The sequence below is a fragment of the Budorcas taxicolor genome, chromosome 11 (assembly GCF_023091745.1).
Source record: "Budorcas taxicolor isolate Tak-1 chromosome 11, Takin1.1, whole genome shotgun sequence".
In the NCBI taxonomy this organism is placed as follows: domain Eukaryota; kingdom Metazoa; phylum Chordata; class Mammalia; order Artiodactyla; family Bovidae; genus Budorcas; species Budorcas taxicolor.
In genome coordinates, this window is record NC_068920.1 from 46,513,544 (window position 1) to 46,528,543 (window position 15,000).

Sequence of the window (15,000 nt, forward strand, 5' to 3'; positions counted from 1 at the left end):
TTTTTAATTTCTTTCACCAATGTCCTACAGTTTTCAGTGTACAGGTCCTTCACCCTCTTAGTTAAATTTATTCATAGATATTTTATTATTTTTCATGCCATTATAAACAGAACTTTTTATTTCTCTTAGTGATAGCTCATTATTAGTGTATGGAAACACAACATATTTTTTATCCTGCAACCTTACTAAATTGATTGATTAGTTCTAGCAGTTTTTATTTTGTTTTGTTTTTTGGTAGAATCTTTGGGGCTTTCTATGTATAACAACACGTCATCTGAAAACATTGACAATTTCACCTTTTTTTTCCCAATCTGGATGCCTTTTTTTTTTTTTTTTAATTCAAGACCCATTTGTTCTCTAATTTTGCCAACATGGGAACATCCTCCCCACGCAAGATCTTGCAGCTTCTCCAACTACCCAGCTGGAGGATTTTAGGATGAGGACCTCAAGGGGTGCCTGCTGGGCTGTTGTCACTGGAGATAGGACCTCTGCTGCCACCACCACTGCCCCCCTTCCCTGTCCTCTCCACTAGACTTTCTGTCATCTTTAGTTTCCTGGGAGTTTTCCAGATTCCAAACGGCCTTTGCTCATACTTCTGTACATGCCTGCTCTCTCAGCCCTGTTGATCCACACCAAAGGGGTAGAAGTGCAGGCGTGCATAGGACACACACATCTATTTTTCAGCACACCAACATTCCACACAAAACTATCTTATAAGCCTTCAGATTCTTCTTCATCAGAGGACATTCCCAAGGCCATGACTTTCTCTAGCTCTGCACTGCCTTTGTGGGCAGACTAGACATTTGTGGTCACCAGGCCGTGTGAGTCGGGCAGCACCCCCAGATAACTGAGGATCGTACCCTGAAGCTCCTCAGCAGGATCCCCATCTTGGGTTGGAGGCCTTATAACAGCAGCACAGTTCTGGAACATTCTGTCCTGAAGCGAGGCCTGGAGTGACCAGAGCCATACCTACAGGTCTTACTCTCGCTGACCAGCCACACAGGACCAAGTTGGGCCAAAGGACCTTGATCTAGGTCTGGATGCCTTTTATTTCTTTTTCTTGCCAAAGTGCTCTGGCTTTGGGTGTGTGCTTTTGACAAATTCATAAATTCATTCACTCCATTTCACAAATGTTTGAATGTTTGCTATATAACACACACTGGGGTTATGTCAGCAAACAGTCCAGACTCCACAGCTGTCATCATTTTAGTGTTTTATATTAGAAGGAATTTAGTACCAGGAAGAAAATAAGACCAACAAGGAGGATAAGGAGTGTGCGTGTTTATGTGTCTGTGTGTATGTGGGAGGGGGTGTTGCATTTTAAATATGTTTGGGAGTATGAAACAGGTCAAGTGTTCCCTGTAGAGTCATAGCGTGTTCGTGGGGAGGGGTATGCACAGGGTTGCTCTTTCCTCGGTACGGAGGGCTGGGGGTGGGTTGGGGGGGCGCTCTCACCAGGGCAGGTGAGACTGAAATGAGAGGGAGGAGTCATGCACGCCTCGTTGACCGGTTTAGTTCCTGATAGCCTCCGACTCTCTACAGCCTCCCCAGTCCCTCTCTAATGGCCTTTCCCCTGTCTTACAGGAAGGTGTGTGAGACAGAGACGGCATCAGCTGGTGTCGGCAGAAACACGCGCAAATGAAAATTGGCTTATAAGGAAAATAGCAATAGTGATAACTTCCTGACCCCAGTCATTTGGCACACACTCATTTTAGTTCATACACCGGCACTAGTAAGAAACGTGAGGCCATGAGACCACCACCGCTGTGGGCATACGGGGCGCGCAGCGGACCCCGGCTGTGGCCTGGCGCTGGGGGAAAAGAGCGCACGGGGTCGGGCGCTGGTTCCAGCGCGCACCTACCGGTGACTCTCGGGCCCGCCGCCCGCCGCCCGCCCTGCGCGGGGCGGGGCCTGCACGGGGGCGGGCCCTCGGCGGCCCCTCCTCCAGGGCCGAGAGCTACAGGCCCTGGTAAAAGAGGCTCCCCGAGGCGGGCGCGGTGCTCACTGCTGTGGCGCGCGGAGTGGCGCACGTGGCTCCGGGAGCTCTGCCCCGGGTTCTCTCAGCTCCTTTCCCTCCCGCGATCGGGGGCCCTCCCCCGGCCCCTTTTGTGTCCGCCCACCCCTGGCGCGCGTGAGAAGGGGCCGCACAGCTCCCCCGCGCTCAGTGGACCAACTTGGAGCCGCAACTTTGTTGGTGGAGCTGCGCCGGGTTGAACAGAGCACTGCGCATGCGGAGCTCCAAATTCAAACAGCTGTTTCCAGGGGCTGGAGAGCGGGTGGGACTGGGAGTCTCTGGGGCTAGGGGAGGCTTTCTCCAGGAGGCGGCCTCTCGGGAGCCATGGTTGACCGGGGCCCTCTGCTTACCTCGGCCATTATCTTCTACCTGGCCATCGGGGCGGCGATCTTCGAGGTGCTAGAGGAGCCGTATTGGAAAGAGGCCAAGACAAGCTATTATACCCAGAAAGTGCATCTGCTCAAGGAGTTCCCGTGCCTGGGCAAGGATGGTCTGGACAAGATCCTGCAGGTGAGCTGGAGGTTTAGGAGTGCTGAAGGGGAGCCCCTCGCAACTTTGGATGACCCTCACTCTCTGTGGGTGGTCCTGGGGGATGATCGGTGAGGATATCTCACCGTGAGTCTGACCACTGGAATCCGTCGTTCACCCATGGACACAGGAATCAACGCACGCGCGGAGACTCTTTGGAACCCAGTTTGTGCCGAGAGAGAACTTAGGCTTGACCCGCGGGTGAACCAGGGCCCGAGGTGGCTCGGTGTGGGTGCGCGGGTACCTCCCTGGTTGGAGGAGGCTGTGGGGCGGATAAGGGCGTTTATCTTCCCTTGGAGACGCTCCCAGAGTTCGGGGCACCCCCTGGCGTCTCCACCTCCCAGCTCCCGCGCCAGACCGGCACCCCGCCGGCTCTTTTTCGGCTTTTCTTCACCAGCCCGGGGGAATGGCGCGAGGCTCCCTCGTCCCTCGCAGGGCTCGGGATTAGGGGGCGGTCGGGGCTCTGTCGGGCCTGACCCCTCCGGGATGCGGGCTGGTGGCTGGAACGCTGGAGACTGGCGCAGGCTTCCGGGAAGGCTTATCTCGTGGAGACATCCCCGAAGGGCTTGGAGTTCAACTTTGTGAAAGTAACCAGTGGAACAAAAGGACAGCACCCGGGGCGTCCCTTTTCGAGGGTGGGGGAAGGGAGGAGAGGTTGTGCAGAATGGGAGGTGGAGGGAGAGTTTCTCCTCCGTGTTGGGGTAGATTTCGTATGTCCTATAGTTGACATTAATCTCACTGGGATAAACTGCGGAGCTTGTTTGGGGACCGAAGGCCTGTACCCCAGTTTCTCGAAGGTTCTTAGCTTCAGCCATTCACCCTGCTTGGCCTACCGTAATGGCCTCCCTCCAGTGGACCCACCAGACCTGGGTAAGAGCTGGTGAAGGCTCTAGGTGGTGAGGTGGAGTGCAGATACTGTCCAAGGTGTGACATTTCTCTTGGGGTAAAAGACGTCAGAAGGGAACTTTGATGAGGAACGATGTTTAATCTACGTTGCCTCTCCAATCCTCTATGGCTGTATAGTTGCCTCTCATTTTTCCCCGGGGCAGTGTCCCTGTATGTAAAATGGGAACGAACCCGTCTTCATGTGTCTTTCCAGCTCTGCTCTGTTGGAAGGTTGAAAGCATTAGAAAGCATGACAGTGTCTTGCCTGTGGATTCCCCTTTTTGTCCCCAAATCGATGGACACCTATATACCCCTGGTGAGCTTATAGGTGCCTGCTGGCAGCTGGTCAAATAGATTTGTCCTCTTAGGAGCTAGTGAAAGGTTTTGGTTAGAAGGTTGGGTGTTGGATTTTAGTGGAGAGTCTCCTGTCTAGGAGCAGTTTCCGGGGCTGGGGGCTGTTGGGAGATGAGTTTGGTGGGAGGATGGGCTTCAGGAGGGAGCTGGGTGATCTCGCCTCTAAAGCAGATCTGGGTGGCTGCGCCTTCCTTGGGATGGGTGTCTGCCCTGTGTGTGCGTGTTGGGGAGGGGGGGGGGTCACTTTATAATTTCCCTTGAGGAAACAATTCCTCTGGAGAAGAGTTGTTGTTTACTTTGCTCCAGGGCTTTGTTTAGAGGGGGAGGAAGGCAGGCGGGGACGATAAAGAATCGAGCTGCCCTCGAAGTGTTTCCCTCTCTGCGGCTCCTCCGCCACTGCAGGGGAAGGAAGGAAAGAATTCAAGGCTGAATGTGGGAAAATAAACTTCAAAACACGAGGAGTAGGGAAAGGGGGGGTGGTGGTCCGGGTGAGGCACCCGGGTGCAGCTGGTGGTTATAGCTTTGGAGGTTAGACAGCTTTCTTAAGGTGTTGGAGCAAGCAAGAAGTCTGACATTTTTTGAGGTCCTTTTAAACCCGCCAGCAATTAGCATCCCCCTATCCCCCTCTCCCAAATCCAGCAGGTAACTTTAGGAGAAAGATTTGGGCCTCAGGCTAGTTTGATTGGGACATACTTATAGACAGGCCAGCCTCTCAAGCCATATCGAATATGGCGAGTCCCCTCCCTTCATAGGAAAAACCCCAGAAATGAGAATGGACCAGTGGAAGCGTTATCCCAGCATTGCTTTCCGTCCACAGAAACCTGCCTGGCATTGCTCTCTGATCTGGGACTTGGGGCCCTGCTTCAGGTCTCAGGAAATTGGTTTAAGGAAAAATGAAAATTCAAAAATCTTCTTACCCAGCTAGCTGCTCTGGCATTTTCCACCTGAGTTCTGTGTTTTTATCAAGTTCAGAATAATCACCTTTGTAATCCTAAAAGAGTCCCTGGTTAGGAATTCCTGGGGTGGGGGCCAACCCCCTGCCCCAAGGGCTGTTGGAAGGGAGGGGGTGGTACAACCTGGTTTGAGGTTTTTCTTAGAGTGGGAATTTTGTGTATTCTTTCAAAGAGAGAAAGGGAGTTAAGGCACCCTTCTTTAGATCTTTGGAAATAGTCCCTGAGTTGTCAGTTGCTTCCTCCCTCTGCATGCTGTGGTTGAACTGAGGTGGAGGAGGCTGACTTTCAAACGCTCTGTGCCACACTGGCCCCAGGCCACGTGGTTGCCCTCCTTCCAGCCTTCGGAACCATCTTGAACCCTTGCTCTCAAGCCTGCTCCTCCAGCTGCTGGGTGACCCGTTCCCCCAGCCTCTTCCTAAATTGCAGAGGCTCCCACAAGAGGAATTGGCATTGGCTGAGCACCTGGCATGTTGGGCGTTGTGGGCGGCAATCAGCATTTTACGAGAGAGGCCCTAAGCTGGTTTTGCCATCTGGCTTCGCCATTTACCCATCAAACCATTTGACTTGGCCTCTCTTTCCTCACCTGCAAAGTGAGCTTTGAATAAGGTTTGAGTCTGGCGAGGGTCGAATAGATGGAAGCATCAGGCATTGGGTGTGTACAGGTGTAACTGAAAACACTGAGCCTTGCATCGCTGCACAACTGAGGACACAGTGACCAGGGCAACCTGCTAGGTCCTTTACTTGCCTTAGTCAGGTACTCTTTATAGCACCCTTAAGTGTTCAGATAAGGAAGCTGAAGCTCAAGAGAATGACCAGGAGGGCACACACAGACTTGGCTAAGACCTGGACATCTGCCACCAGAGCCTGCTCCTTGTCCATACACCCTTGCCCTCCCCCTTAGGCATGTGAAGCTGTTGGTATGTCGGTGAGCTTAATAAATTGGTTCTGCTGGACTCTGGTCGGCTGGGAAATTCTATTTTCTATTTCCCCTTGAACAGGCATGGGCACGCAGGCGTCTCCTGTGTTGTGCCTGGCTGAGTCGGCACCTCCTCCCTTACAGCAGCCGTCCACCCCACCCCACTTCTCCTTGAGAAGCACAGAAAAACCAGAGGGTTGGGATGCCGGGCAGGAATGAACCTTTCTCAACCTTCATCTCTGCAGCGATCCTAAACAGGAAGGTTTTCCAGGGCTGACTGTGTGCCAGGACTCTGAATAAGCACTTTACTTACACTCTGATCTTAATCTAGTCTTCCCTTTTCAATCAAGATGAAGACTTGAAAAGATGATGTAATTTGCCCAGGTTCTTACAGTACAGGGTCAGGTTTCAAACTGAAGTGAAATTGAAGTATATTGCAGAGTATATGGGAATTAGCCAACAAGTGTTTATTAAGTGCCTGCTGCGTGTGCGGCAGTGGGCAAAGCACTGGGAATGCAAGAATGAATTAGACACAGCCAGGCTCAGACTGGCCTGCTGGGGAGAAGGACGGAAAAATCCACCTTGACAAGACAGTGAGCCAGGGCCCCCAGGTCCAGCCTGACTTTAGCGGGGGCGGGGGGGTGGGCCACTCAGGAGGAGATGCCCTCCAGCCAGAGTGGGATCTTGATCATTATATGTGTTTTTTTATTGTTTGTTTTCTGACAGTGCCTTACCCCACAGCTTGGAGTAGGAAATGGCAACCCACTCTGGTATTCTTGCCTGGAAAATCCCATGGACAGGGAAGCCTGGTGGGCTGCAGCCTGTGGGGTCCCAAAGATTGGGACCCAACTGAGTGACTGAACACACCCCACGGCATGCAGGATCTTAGTTCCCCAACCAGGGATCGAACCCGTTCCCCCTGCAGTGGAAGCACAGAATCCTAACCCCTGGGCCACCTGGGAATTCCCAAGAGTGGGAACAGGGAATTTATGAGGGTGTCAGAGAAGAGGGCGTCAGGATGAGATCAGTGGACGGTATCACCGATGCAATGAACATAAACTTGGGCAAACTTCAGGAGATGGTGAGGGACAGGGAAGCCTGGCGTGCTGCAGTCCGTGGGGTCGCAGAGAGTCAGACACGACTGGATAACTGAACACCCACAGCAAAGCAGGAGAAGAGTGGGAAGAGGATCCTAGCAGAGGGCCAGGAGGGAGACCACGGGCTTCACAATGTGGCTCTTGGGGATCCTTTGTTTCCTGGGGGTGCAGGGGTCACCCCAGGCCCTGCCTTCTGCTGGGGCCCCATCCCTAACCAGGTTTTCTTGGACTGCTCACAGAGCTGACCTGTTCCTGGAAGCCTCTTGGATCCCACCGACCTCCTTACCTGCCTTGTCCTCTTCCGAGGTTTTCTGTCTGCCCAGTCGCTCTCCTTTCATCTTCTGGGCCCTTCACACTCCCCCACACATATTCTGGTCCATAGAGTAAGGCTGATTCCAACATTGAGATTCTGACACCAATCCTCCTCCTAAAAGTTTAAAAAAATTTAACTACGAATCATGTAAAATTACATCTGACCAAATGCTCAGACTGGGCACATGACTTGAATTTGGTGGTGGGGGGCGGGGGGAACCTAGGGTTAACATGAAAGCCTCTTTTGTTTCAAGCCTTGTTGGAAATTGTAAAGCGCACTGGTCCACTTAACTGCCTTTGTAAGTAAAGGGAGCACAATCGATCTTTTGATTATCCAGGATCACAGAAGCCTCTGGGTCATTCAATCGAAACAACTCTCACCGTCTAGGAGTGCAGAAGTGGGAAGTGGAGAGGTTGGGTTTTTTTGAGAGCAAACAGAAGAGGTTCCTTCCTAAAGGCTCTCGTTTTCTTATTTTTGTTGAGCTCAACATCAAGGGCAGCCAAAACAACAACAACAAAAAGTTCTCAGATTGATAAATCTGCTTTCGTTAACTACTCTGGTTAGAATTTTTACAGTTAAGGTGAATTTTTATTGAATCGTTTTGAGTTTTACTAGAGCCCTTAGGATGACTACAGATGGCATAGTAATAGAGGCTTATTGAAGGCAGAGATTAGCAAGTGTTGAAAGGTTCTTGTGAGGGTGGGGGGAGTCCTGTAGGAGGGGGACACAAGGGAGGTGATGACTGCGGCTTCTAAGTGTTTTCCTGGGGTTTTGCCCTATTTATAGTCTGGCGTTTAAAAGAAACACAGTCCTCCGGTTTTGGAGGCTGTACTTGGCTAGCTCTGACCTCAGGCCAAGAGCTTTCATCTTGAACTTGGTTGTTTGCTGTTAGATTGGCCTCAGCCTTTGAACTCCATGTGTGTGGTGAGGGGGCGGGGGAAGCAGGGGCAGGGAAGTACAAGGCTTTGGGGAACAGGGAAGCCAGGCTCCTGAGATGGAACCTCGAAGAGAGTGTTTGTACAAATTGAGACGCTAGAGCCGAGTAGTACCACGAGAACGGAGTGGCCTCTATCACTGGGGTGATAGAGAGAGGCCCAGTGAGGCAGGTGATCATAGGAGAGCATGAAATAACATGTGAACACCTCCAGATGTTCCTTGGAAGGAGTGGAGAAGATAGGGGTGAATCCCCTTGGAGATTTTTGCTGAGAGTCCCTCCGGACCCCTGGAGTAAATGGGGGAGCCCTGACCTCCTTGTTCTCCCCAAGGATGCGTTGACACGGATAAGAGGGCCTGCTGCTCTCGGCAGGCGTCTTTGTCCACATGCCACTTGGCTCTTCGGTGTGGGCCCCTTACTGTTGCTGAAAGAGTCACCACCCAAGCTGTGTGTCTGTTGGCGGCCCCTGCATGCATGGCATTATATCACCTTCGCAGGTTGCTTATTGGAAACAGGGCTTGACACGCGGCAAGGCTCATTAAGTGTTAGCTGCTGCCACCGACCTCCTAAATGCCACTTCTACGTGATGCCCCTTCCATACCCCAGTGTAGAGGGCACAGAGTCAGATCTTCGTAGAGCAGAAGAAAGGGCAACTGACTTTCTTTTCTTTTAATTATAGTGAAAAGCACATACCAAAGTATACCCTTTGTACCTTTTTTCTGAGTGCTGTTGAGTAGTGTTACGTGTATTCACGTTACTGTGAAACAGATCTCCAAAATGTTTTCATCGGCAAAACTGAAACTCTAGACCTGTTAAACAGCTCTCCTTCCCCCCACCTCCCGCCTCTCCCCAGGGCTGTGTGACTACCATTTTACTTTCTGTTTCTGTGAATTTGGCTACTCTAGATAGCTTACAAGTGGAATTGTATAGTGTTTGTATTTTGGTTTAAAATGGTACAGCCACTATGGGAGACAGTGTAGAGATTCCTCAAAAAATAGACTGCCAGGTGTGTGTGTTTTCCTGGCTCAGCAGTATCTATTTCTTTGCAACTCAGTGGACCGAAGCTTGCCAGGCTCCCCCAGGCAAAAATACTGGAGTGGGTTGCCATAACGTCTTCCAGGGGATTTCCAGACCCAGGGATCGAACCTGGGTTTCCTGCATTGCAGGCAAATTCTTTACTGTCTGAGCCACCAGGGAAGGCCACGTGATCCGGGAAGGCCACGTGATCCAGCAATTCCACTTCTGGGTGAACCACCTTTGTATTTATTTATTTATTTGAAGATTTTTGGGGGGAGGGGGGATGTGGACCATTCGTCTTTATTGACTTTGTTCCAATATTGCTTCTGTTTTATGCTTGTTATTTTTTTTCCGGCTAGGAGTCCTGCAGAGTCTTAGCTCCCCAACTAGGGATTGAACTCGCTCTCCCTGCATTGGAAGTTGAAGTCTTAACCACTGGATGGCCAGGGAAGTCCCTCCGCCACCCTTGTGAAAAAGCTAGAGAGAGGGCAGGATGGAGGGTCCGTTTTCATTGCAGCCCTCCTCGGGGAGGTGTGAAACTGCCTGATGGTTCTGGGCTGCAGCCACAGGACAGAGGGGTGAGGGTCAGATGACCAGGCTGTCTGGGTTGAGCCAAAGAATTTGAACTCACCAAATTTTTGCAATTTTCCAGTAAGGGAGTCAACAGCATTTCAGAAAGATTCCTCTTCCTTCAACAGCTGTTTGTAACTTAAAAGAAGTGGAGCATTCTGTTCTAAACTAACGTTTCTGCGGGCTGAGCCTTTTACCCCCTCGGTGTTCTGATAAAGATGTCTCCTCCCTCTCTTCTGATGTGAGGGAGTGTGGTTTTTTCCACCAAAGCCCACAGAGCTCACAGCCCCATAAAAGAGCCCACCCACACTCCCTTACACCCAGCTTGCAGTTAGGGTACCTCTCTCTTCCTTCCTTGTTGGTCCAGGTCTGGGTCCCCTCCATTCATGACGCCTTAGTTGCCTTTTTCGGTAATCGTAGGGGGTGGGGTGCTCCAGCTCTGTATAGCTGCCTGAGGTGTCTCGCCTCTTTGTGAGCAATTCATCTGACACCCCAAACTTCAGAGACCTGGGCAGAGTTGGGGGATCACAGGGGGACCCCTGCCTGCCAGCTGTCACTTTGGTGTGACAGAAACCTCACTTCGAAGCCTCAGAAACTAGATGGGGGCTTAGCCCTCTGGAGCTCTGTCTAGCTGGGGAGAGAAACAGGGCTGTGGTGCTGAAATGAGGGGAAATATAGTCCTGGTGCCAAGTGATGGGTTGCAGATGGTGAGGCTGGAGAGATGGACGAGGGTCAGGGGGCCTCGGAGGAGGCAGTTCCTGTTTCCTGAGGCCTGCCTGTAGAGCCCTGTGGCCTGTGGTGGGGAGGGGTCTGCCTCTGAGCAAAACGTTGCACCTGCCCTCAGGGAGCCCCTACTCTAGAGAAAGACAGGTAAAGAGGTTGCTACCTGAGTGGTGTTCATAGGTGCAGCTAGAGGTCCCAGGCGTGTACTGTTGAGAGGTGAATTTCTGCTCTTGAACTTAAAGTGGAGGGGGGAGGGCATTGAGGTGGGCCGAAGCTATGAGTGGAGTGGGCTGCAGCCCCTGTGAACTTTCTGCCAAATACCTCCCAGGTGCCAGCCTGGTTCTTACCTGATCTCATTGAACCTGTCCTGTGGGTTAGGTGTTATTGCTCTGCTGAGGTCAGGGGATTTGCCTAGGGCGGCATGGTTAGCTAGAGGCTAAGTCACCGTGCCTTGCTGATTTCAGAGCCTTGGATCTGAAGGGAGGTAGAGTCAGGAGGTGGAAGTGATGGGAGTGGGCAGGGATTGGGGCCCGGGCTGCGGGTGATTCCACCTAGCAGTTGCTGAGCACTTGCTTCCCACTGGCAGTGGGAAAGGTTTGTGTGCATCATCTCATAGTCCTGGGGCAACCCTCTGCTGGAGGGTTAGCAACCCCACCTTAGGGCAAGAGCAACAGAGTGGCTCCTCCAACTTCACTCTTTTGCCCGAGGCTGTACAGCTAGGAGGTGGGAGAATGTGGCTTTGAACCCAGAGCCCACACTATGAAACATACAAAAACAAGGAGCAAAGGCCCGGAGGTGGGAAAGTACAGGATGTGTGTGGTGGCTGCAGAACCCTAGGGTGCATCGGGAAGTTCTCTGTGTAATTGGCTGAATACTTAGCCATGTGACTTTGAGCAAGTCAGTCTCCTAATCTGTGAAATGGGACTACAGTATAGCATTGCCCTCATTCCTGCAGAATCCATGTAAACACACTTGACCGGCCCAAGCAACTGGTGATTTCCTCTGTTAGCTGCTGCTCTTGTTACCCAAAGCTCGGCCTCTCTGTACACCAGTCCTGAATCAAATCCCAGAGACAGTATTGGCTGAAGTAGAAACGGATAGCTTTATTGTGTTTTGCCAGGTAAAAGGAAACACACTGGGCTTCTGTCTTGAAAAAAATAGGTGTCTCTTGAAAAAATGGGTGTCTCTCATCAAAGAGCTTGATGAGGGTTTAGAATAGTGAGTCCAAAGTGGGGTCTCTTTGGGATTAGAGTGTGCAGAGTTTCGGGTGGTCAACTCCTAATATTGATTAGTTTCTCTGGTCCCTTTAATCTTGCCTCAGGTGGTTTCTTGGCTGCTCCTTCCCTGATTAGCCGCCCTTTGGAACTCGGGGAAGATCACGGAGGCTGGAGTCTTGCCTACAAGAAATGGGGGACAGAAAGGCGTCCAAGCCTAGGAGCCCCACAGGGCCGTACTCGGTTTCACTCTGGCACCTCCATCGCTGGGCTAGGGGCTGTTCCCAATGCCTACTTCAGGCCCCGCCATGTATTGAGCTCCCAACCTGGAGATGGAGACACGGATGATAAAGCCCACCAGAACTCCTGGTGGAGTCACCCACCATTTTTCATTTCCTGCAGACTCATCCACCTCCCAGGAGAAAAGGAAGGTGTATCGCCTCTTGCCTTCCAGCAGAGCCCTGCCTCCTCCTCTGGAGAAAGGGGACGAGTCCTGGGAGGATCCTGGGTCCAGATGACCTCATGGGTGACATCCCTGGAGGGTTGGTCACACCGGATGTGGGGTCTAAGTTGTACCCTCCTTGGGGTCAGACACCACCCACCTCCCCTCTCCATGGGTCCTTGATAGCCAGGTCCCGTTGACTGGCTTTGAAGTGTGCATTCTGTTTTTCCCCTTCTCTCTAAATATTTGGGTTTCCTGCTGAAATATTTAGGCAGGGTTGTGTCCTTCTGGCTGTTGTCACTTCCCATGGCACTCTGTAATCAGGCTGCCTGGCTGGCCCCTCCTGTTAGGCAGAGGCTTGCCCCCAAGCTCTGTGAGAAGTGTCGGGGTGGGGGAGACCTGGGGGCAGGGTCAGCCTGGCTCTTCCTGTAGCCTAGTGGCTGGTCCTGTGGGTTGCCTGGGGGCTGGTAGGCCACAGCAGCTGCCGAGGACTCAGTGGAGCCCCTTCCTTTGCATGTGTGCCCAGTGCTTGGGGCCAGAGCTGGGGCTGGGAAGCCCTAGTCTGAACCGCTGTGAAGGGAATAGCTGGTTCTAACTTGAGTTCTGATTCTGCTGCAGTACTGGTTTGTGCTGTGTGACCCTGGTCAGATTTCACCTCTCTGGACTCTACTTCCCTGGACTCTGTGTGTGTTAGTCGCTTAGTTGTGTCCAACTCTTTGCGACCCCATGGACTGTATAGCCTGCTGGGCTCCTCTGTCCATGGGATTCTCCATAGAAGAATACTGGAGTGAGTGGCCATTTTCCTTCTCCAGGGGATCTTACTGATCCAGGGATCGAACCTGGGTCTCCTGAATTTTCAGGCAGATTCTTTACTATCTGAGCGATAGGGAAGTCCCACTTTCTTGGAGTAAGTTCATCCATTCATTGAAGAAGGCTTGCTGCTGCTAAGTTGCGTCAGTTGTGTCCGACTCTGTGCGACCCCATAGACGGAAGCCCACCAGATTCCCCTGTCCCTAGGATTCTCCAGGCAAGAACACTGGAGTGGGTTGCCATTTCCTTCTCCAATGCATGAAAGTGAAAAGTGAAAGGGAAGTCGTTCAGTCGTGTCCGACTCTTCACGACCCCATGGACTGCAGCCTACCAGGCTCCTCCGTCCATGGGATTTTCCAGGCAAGAGCACTGGAGTGGGCTGCCATTGCAGGCCTCGTATATTAGGCCTAGCTGGACTGCACACTTCTCTGCTAGACTACATACTTCCCTGGTGGCTCAGACAGTAAGGAATCTGCCTGCAATGCGGGAGACCCGGGTTCGATCCCCATGAAGTCACAATGAGTTGGACATAGATGAGTGACTAATACACACATACCCAGCATAGACCGCAGGAGCCCCATGTGGGCAGGGCCCACACTCTGGAACAGGAGCCTCCCTGCCCAGGTTCTAGCCCGGTAAGCGACTTGCTTGGAATCTGTTTGTAGGACCCCTGGGTGCCCAGGCAATGTACCTGGCTCTGGTTGGGAGGCAGAGAGCTGTGTGGGCCTTTGGGTTGAAAGTCTAGTCGCAAGGGACCCAACCTCCTACAAACTCAATGGCCATGTGTTTGAGCAAACTCTGGCAGATAGTGAAGGTCAGCACTCTGGCGTGCTTCAAGTGCATGGGGTCGCAAAGAGTTGGATACGACTTAGCCATTGAACAACAACAAGCCTCCTGCAAGGTCAAGGTGGTTACCTGGGTAAACCGAGCCAGGACAGGCTCTGGCCCCAGCGAGCAGAAGGGAGGCGGCTTTATCAAAATAAAGCTGCATGAGGTGGGGCCACATTGCCTGGTGGTCAAGCATAGGCTTTCAAGTCACACAGCCTTCGAAAGCTGGACCCCGAGCCTCTGGCTTCATCAGAAAGTGATGGTTCCCATCTCGCTGGGCACAGAGACCACCCAAGGACACACGTGGAAGGTGCACTCCCATCTTTTCCCCTTTGAGGGACTTTACAAGACCAACAGCTCTGCCTCTCTGGATCTGTTTATCTGCAGGAGTCCCCTTACTCCTTTCCCCTGGGCTTAGCAAGACCCATCGTAGTGAGCAGGCCTAGCAGGCCTAGCAGCCCTAGCAGGCCTGCCCTCCCCATGGGAGGTGATTTCTGCTTTCAAGGAACTTGAGACAAAGCGGAGACCCATTCCTTCCTCCGTGCGGATGTTTACCCAGTGTGTGTGCAGGCCTGGTGGAAACCTGCTGCAAAGAGGATGAGCAGGTCCTCCCGTCCGTCGGGGAGTGTCCCCAGACCCCGTGCCATGGAAACCACTGGGCACGTGGACGTGCAGCGGGGCGGGGGGAGAAGCAGGGAAGAAGGAGGAAGGCATGACTGCAGCCTGCCCTGGGCCTTCTCTACCCCGCGGCCCACCCCTCAGGGCTGAGCTGACTGGGATGTCGGCCCCAGGGGATGGAGCAGGACTGTTGCCCAGTGTTGCCTGCAGCACCTGGGTGACCTCTGGGGTTTGCATCCCCTGGCCCCGCTGGGTTCCCACCCTTGGCCTTACTACGGGCTTCTGCACAGCCACTCCTCTGAGGTGCCTTCCTGTGACCTCTCTGAGGTCTGACTGGGAAATGTCATCCCCTTTGCTTGATGGGAAAACTGAGGCCTGGTGAGAAGCGTTCATTCATTTATTTATTCTGGCTGTGGTGGTTTTCCTTGCCGCATGCAGGCTTTCTGTAGTTGTGATGAGTGGGGTCTCCTCTTCATTGTGGTGCCCGGTTTTCTCATTGCAGTGGCTTCTCGTTGTGCAGCTCAGGTTCCAGGCTCACCGGCTTCAGTACTTGCAGCGTGTGGGCTCAGTAGGTGTGGTACACAGGCTTAATCGCTCCACAGCATGTGGGATCTTCCCTGACCAGGGATCGAACCTGTGTCCCCTGCATTGCAAGGCACATTCTTAACCACTGGACCACCAGCCTTTAAATCAAAGCCCTGAACAGCCTTTAAATCAAAAATCTTCATATGTGTTGGGTTGCAGAGCCTTTATTTCACTTACACTAACCTGGCCTGATTTCCTA

General features: G+C 52.5%; 1 protein-coding gene across 1 annotated transcript in view; it reads left to right on the top strand.

Moving 5' to 3' along the window:
• The first annotated feature begins 2,338 nt into the window (after positions 1-2,338).
• The window catches only part of KCNK5 (potassium two pore domain channel subfamily K member 5), a 39,068-nt gene continuing 26,406 nt past the window's right edge, over positions 2,339-15,000 (top strand). The window contains exon 1 of the mRNA XM_052649672.1: positions 2,339-2,524. Within this exon, the coding sequence (XP_052505632.1) occupies positions 2,339-2,524 (186 nt within the window). The remainder of the gene's footprint in view (positions 2,525-15,000) is intronic.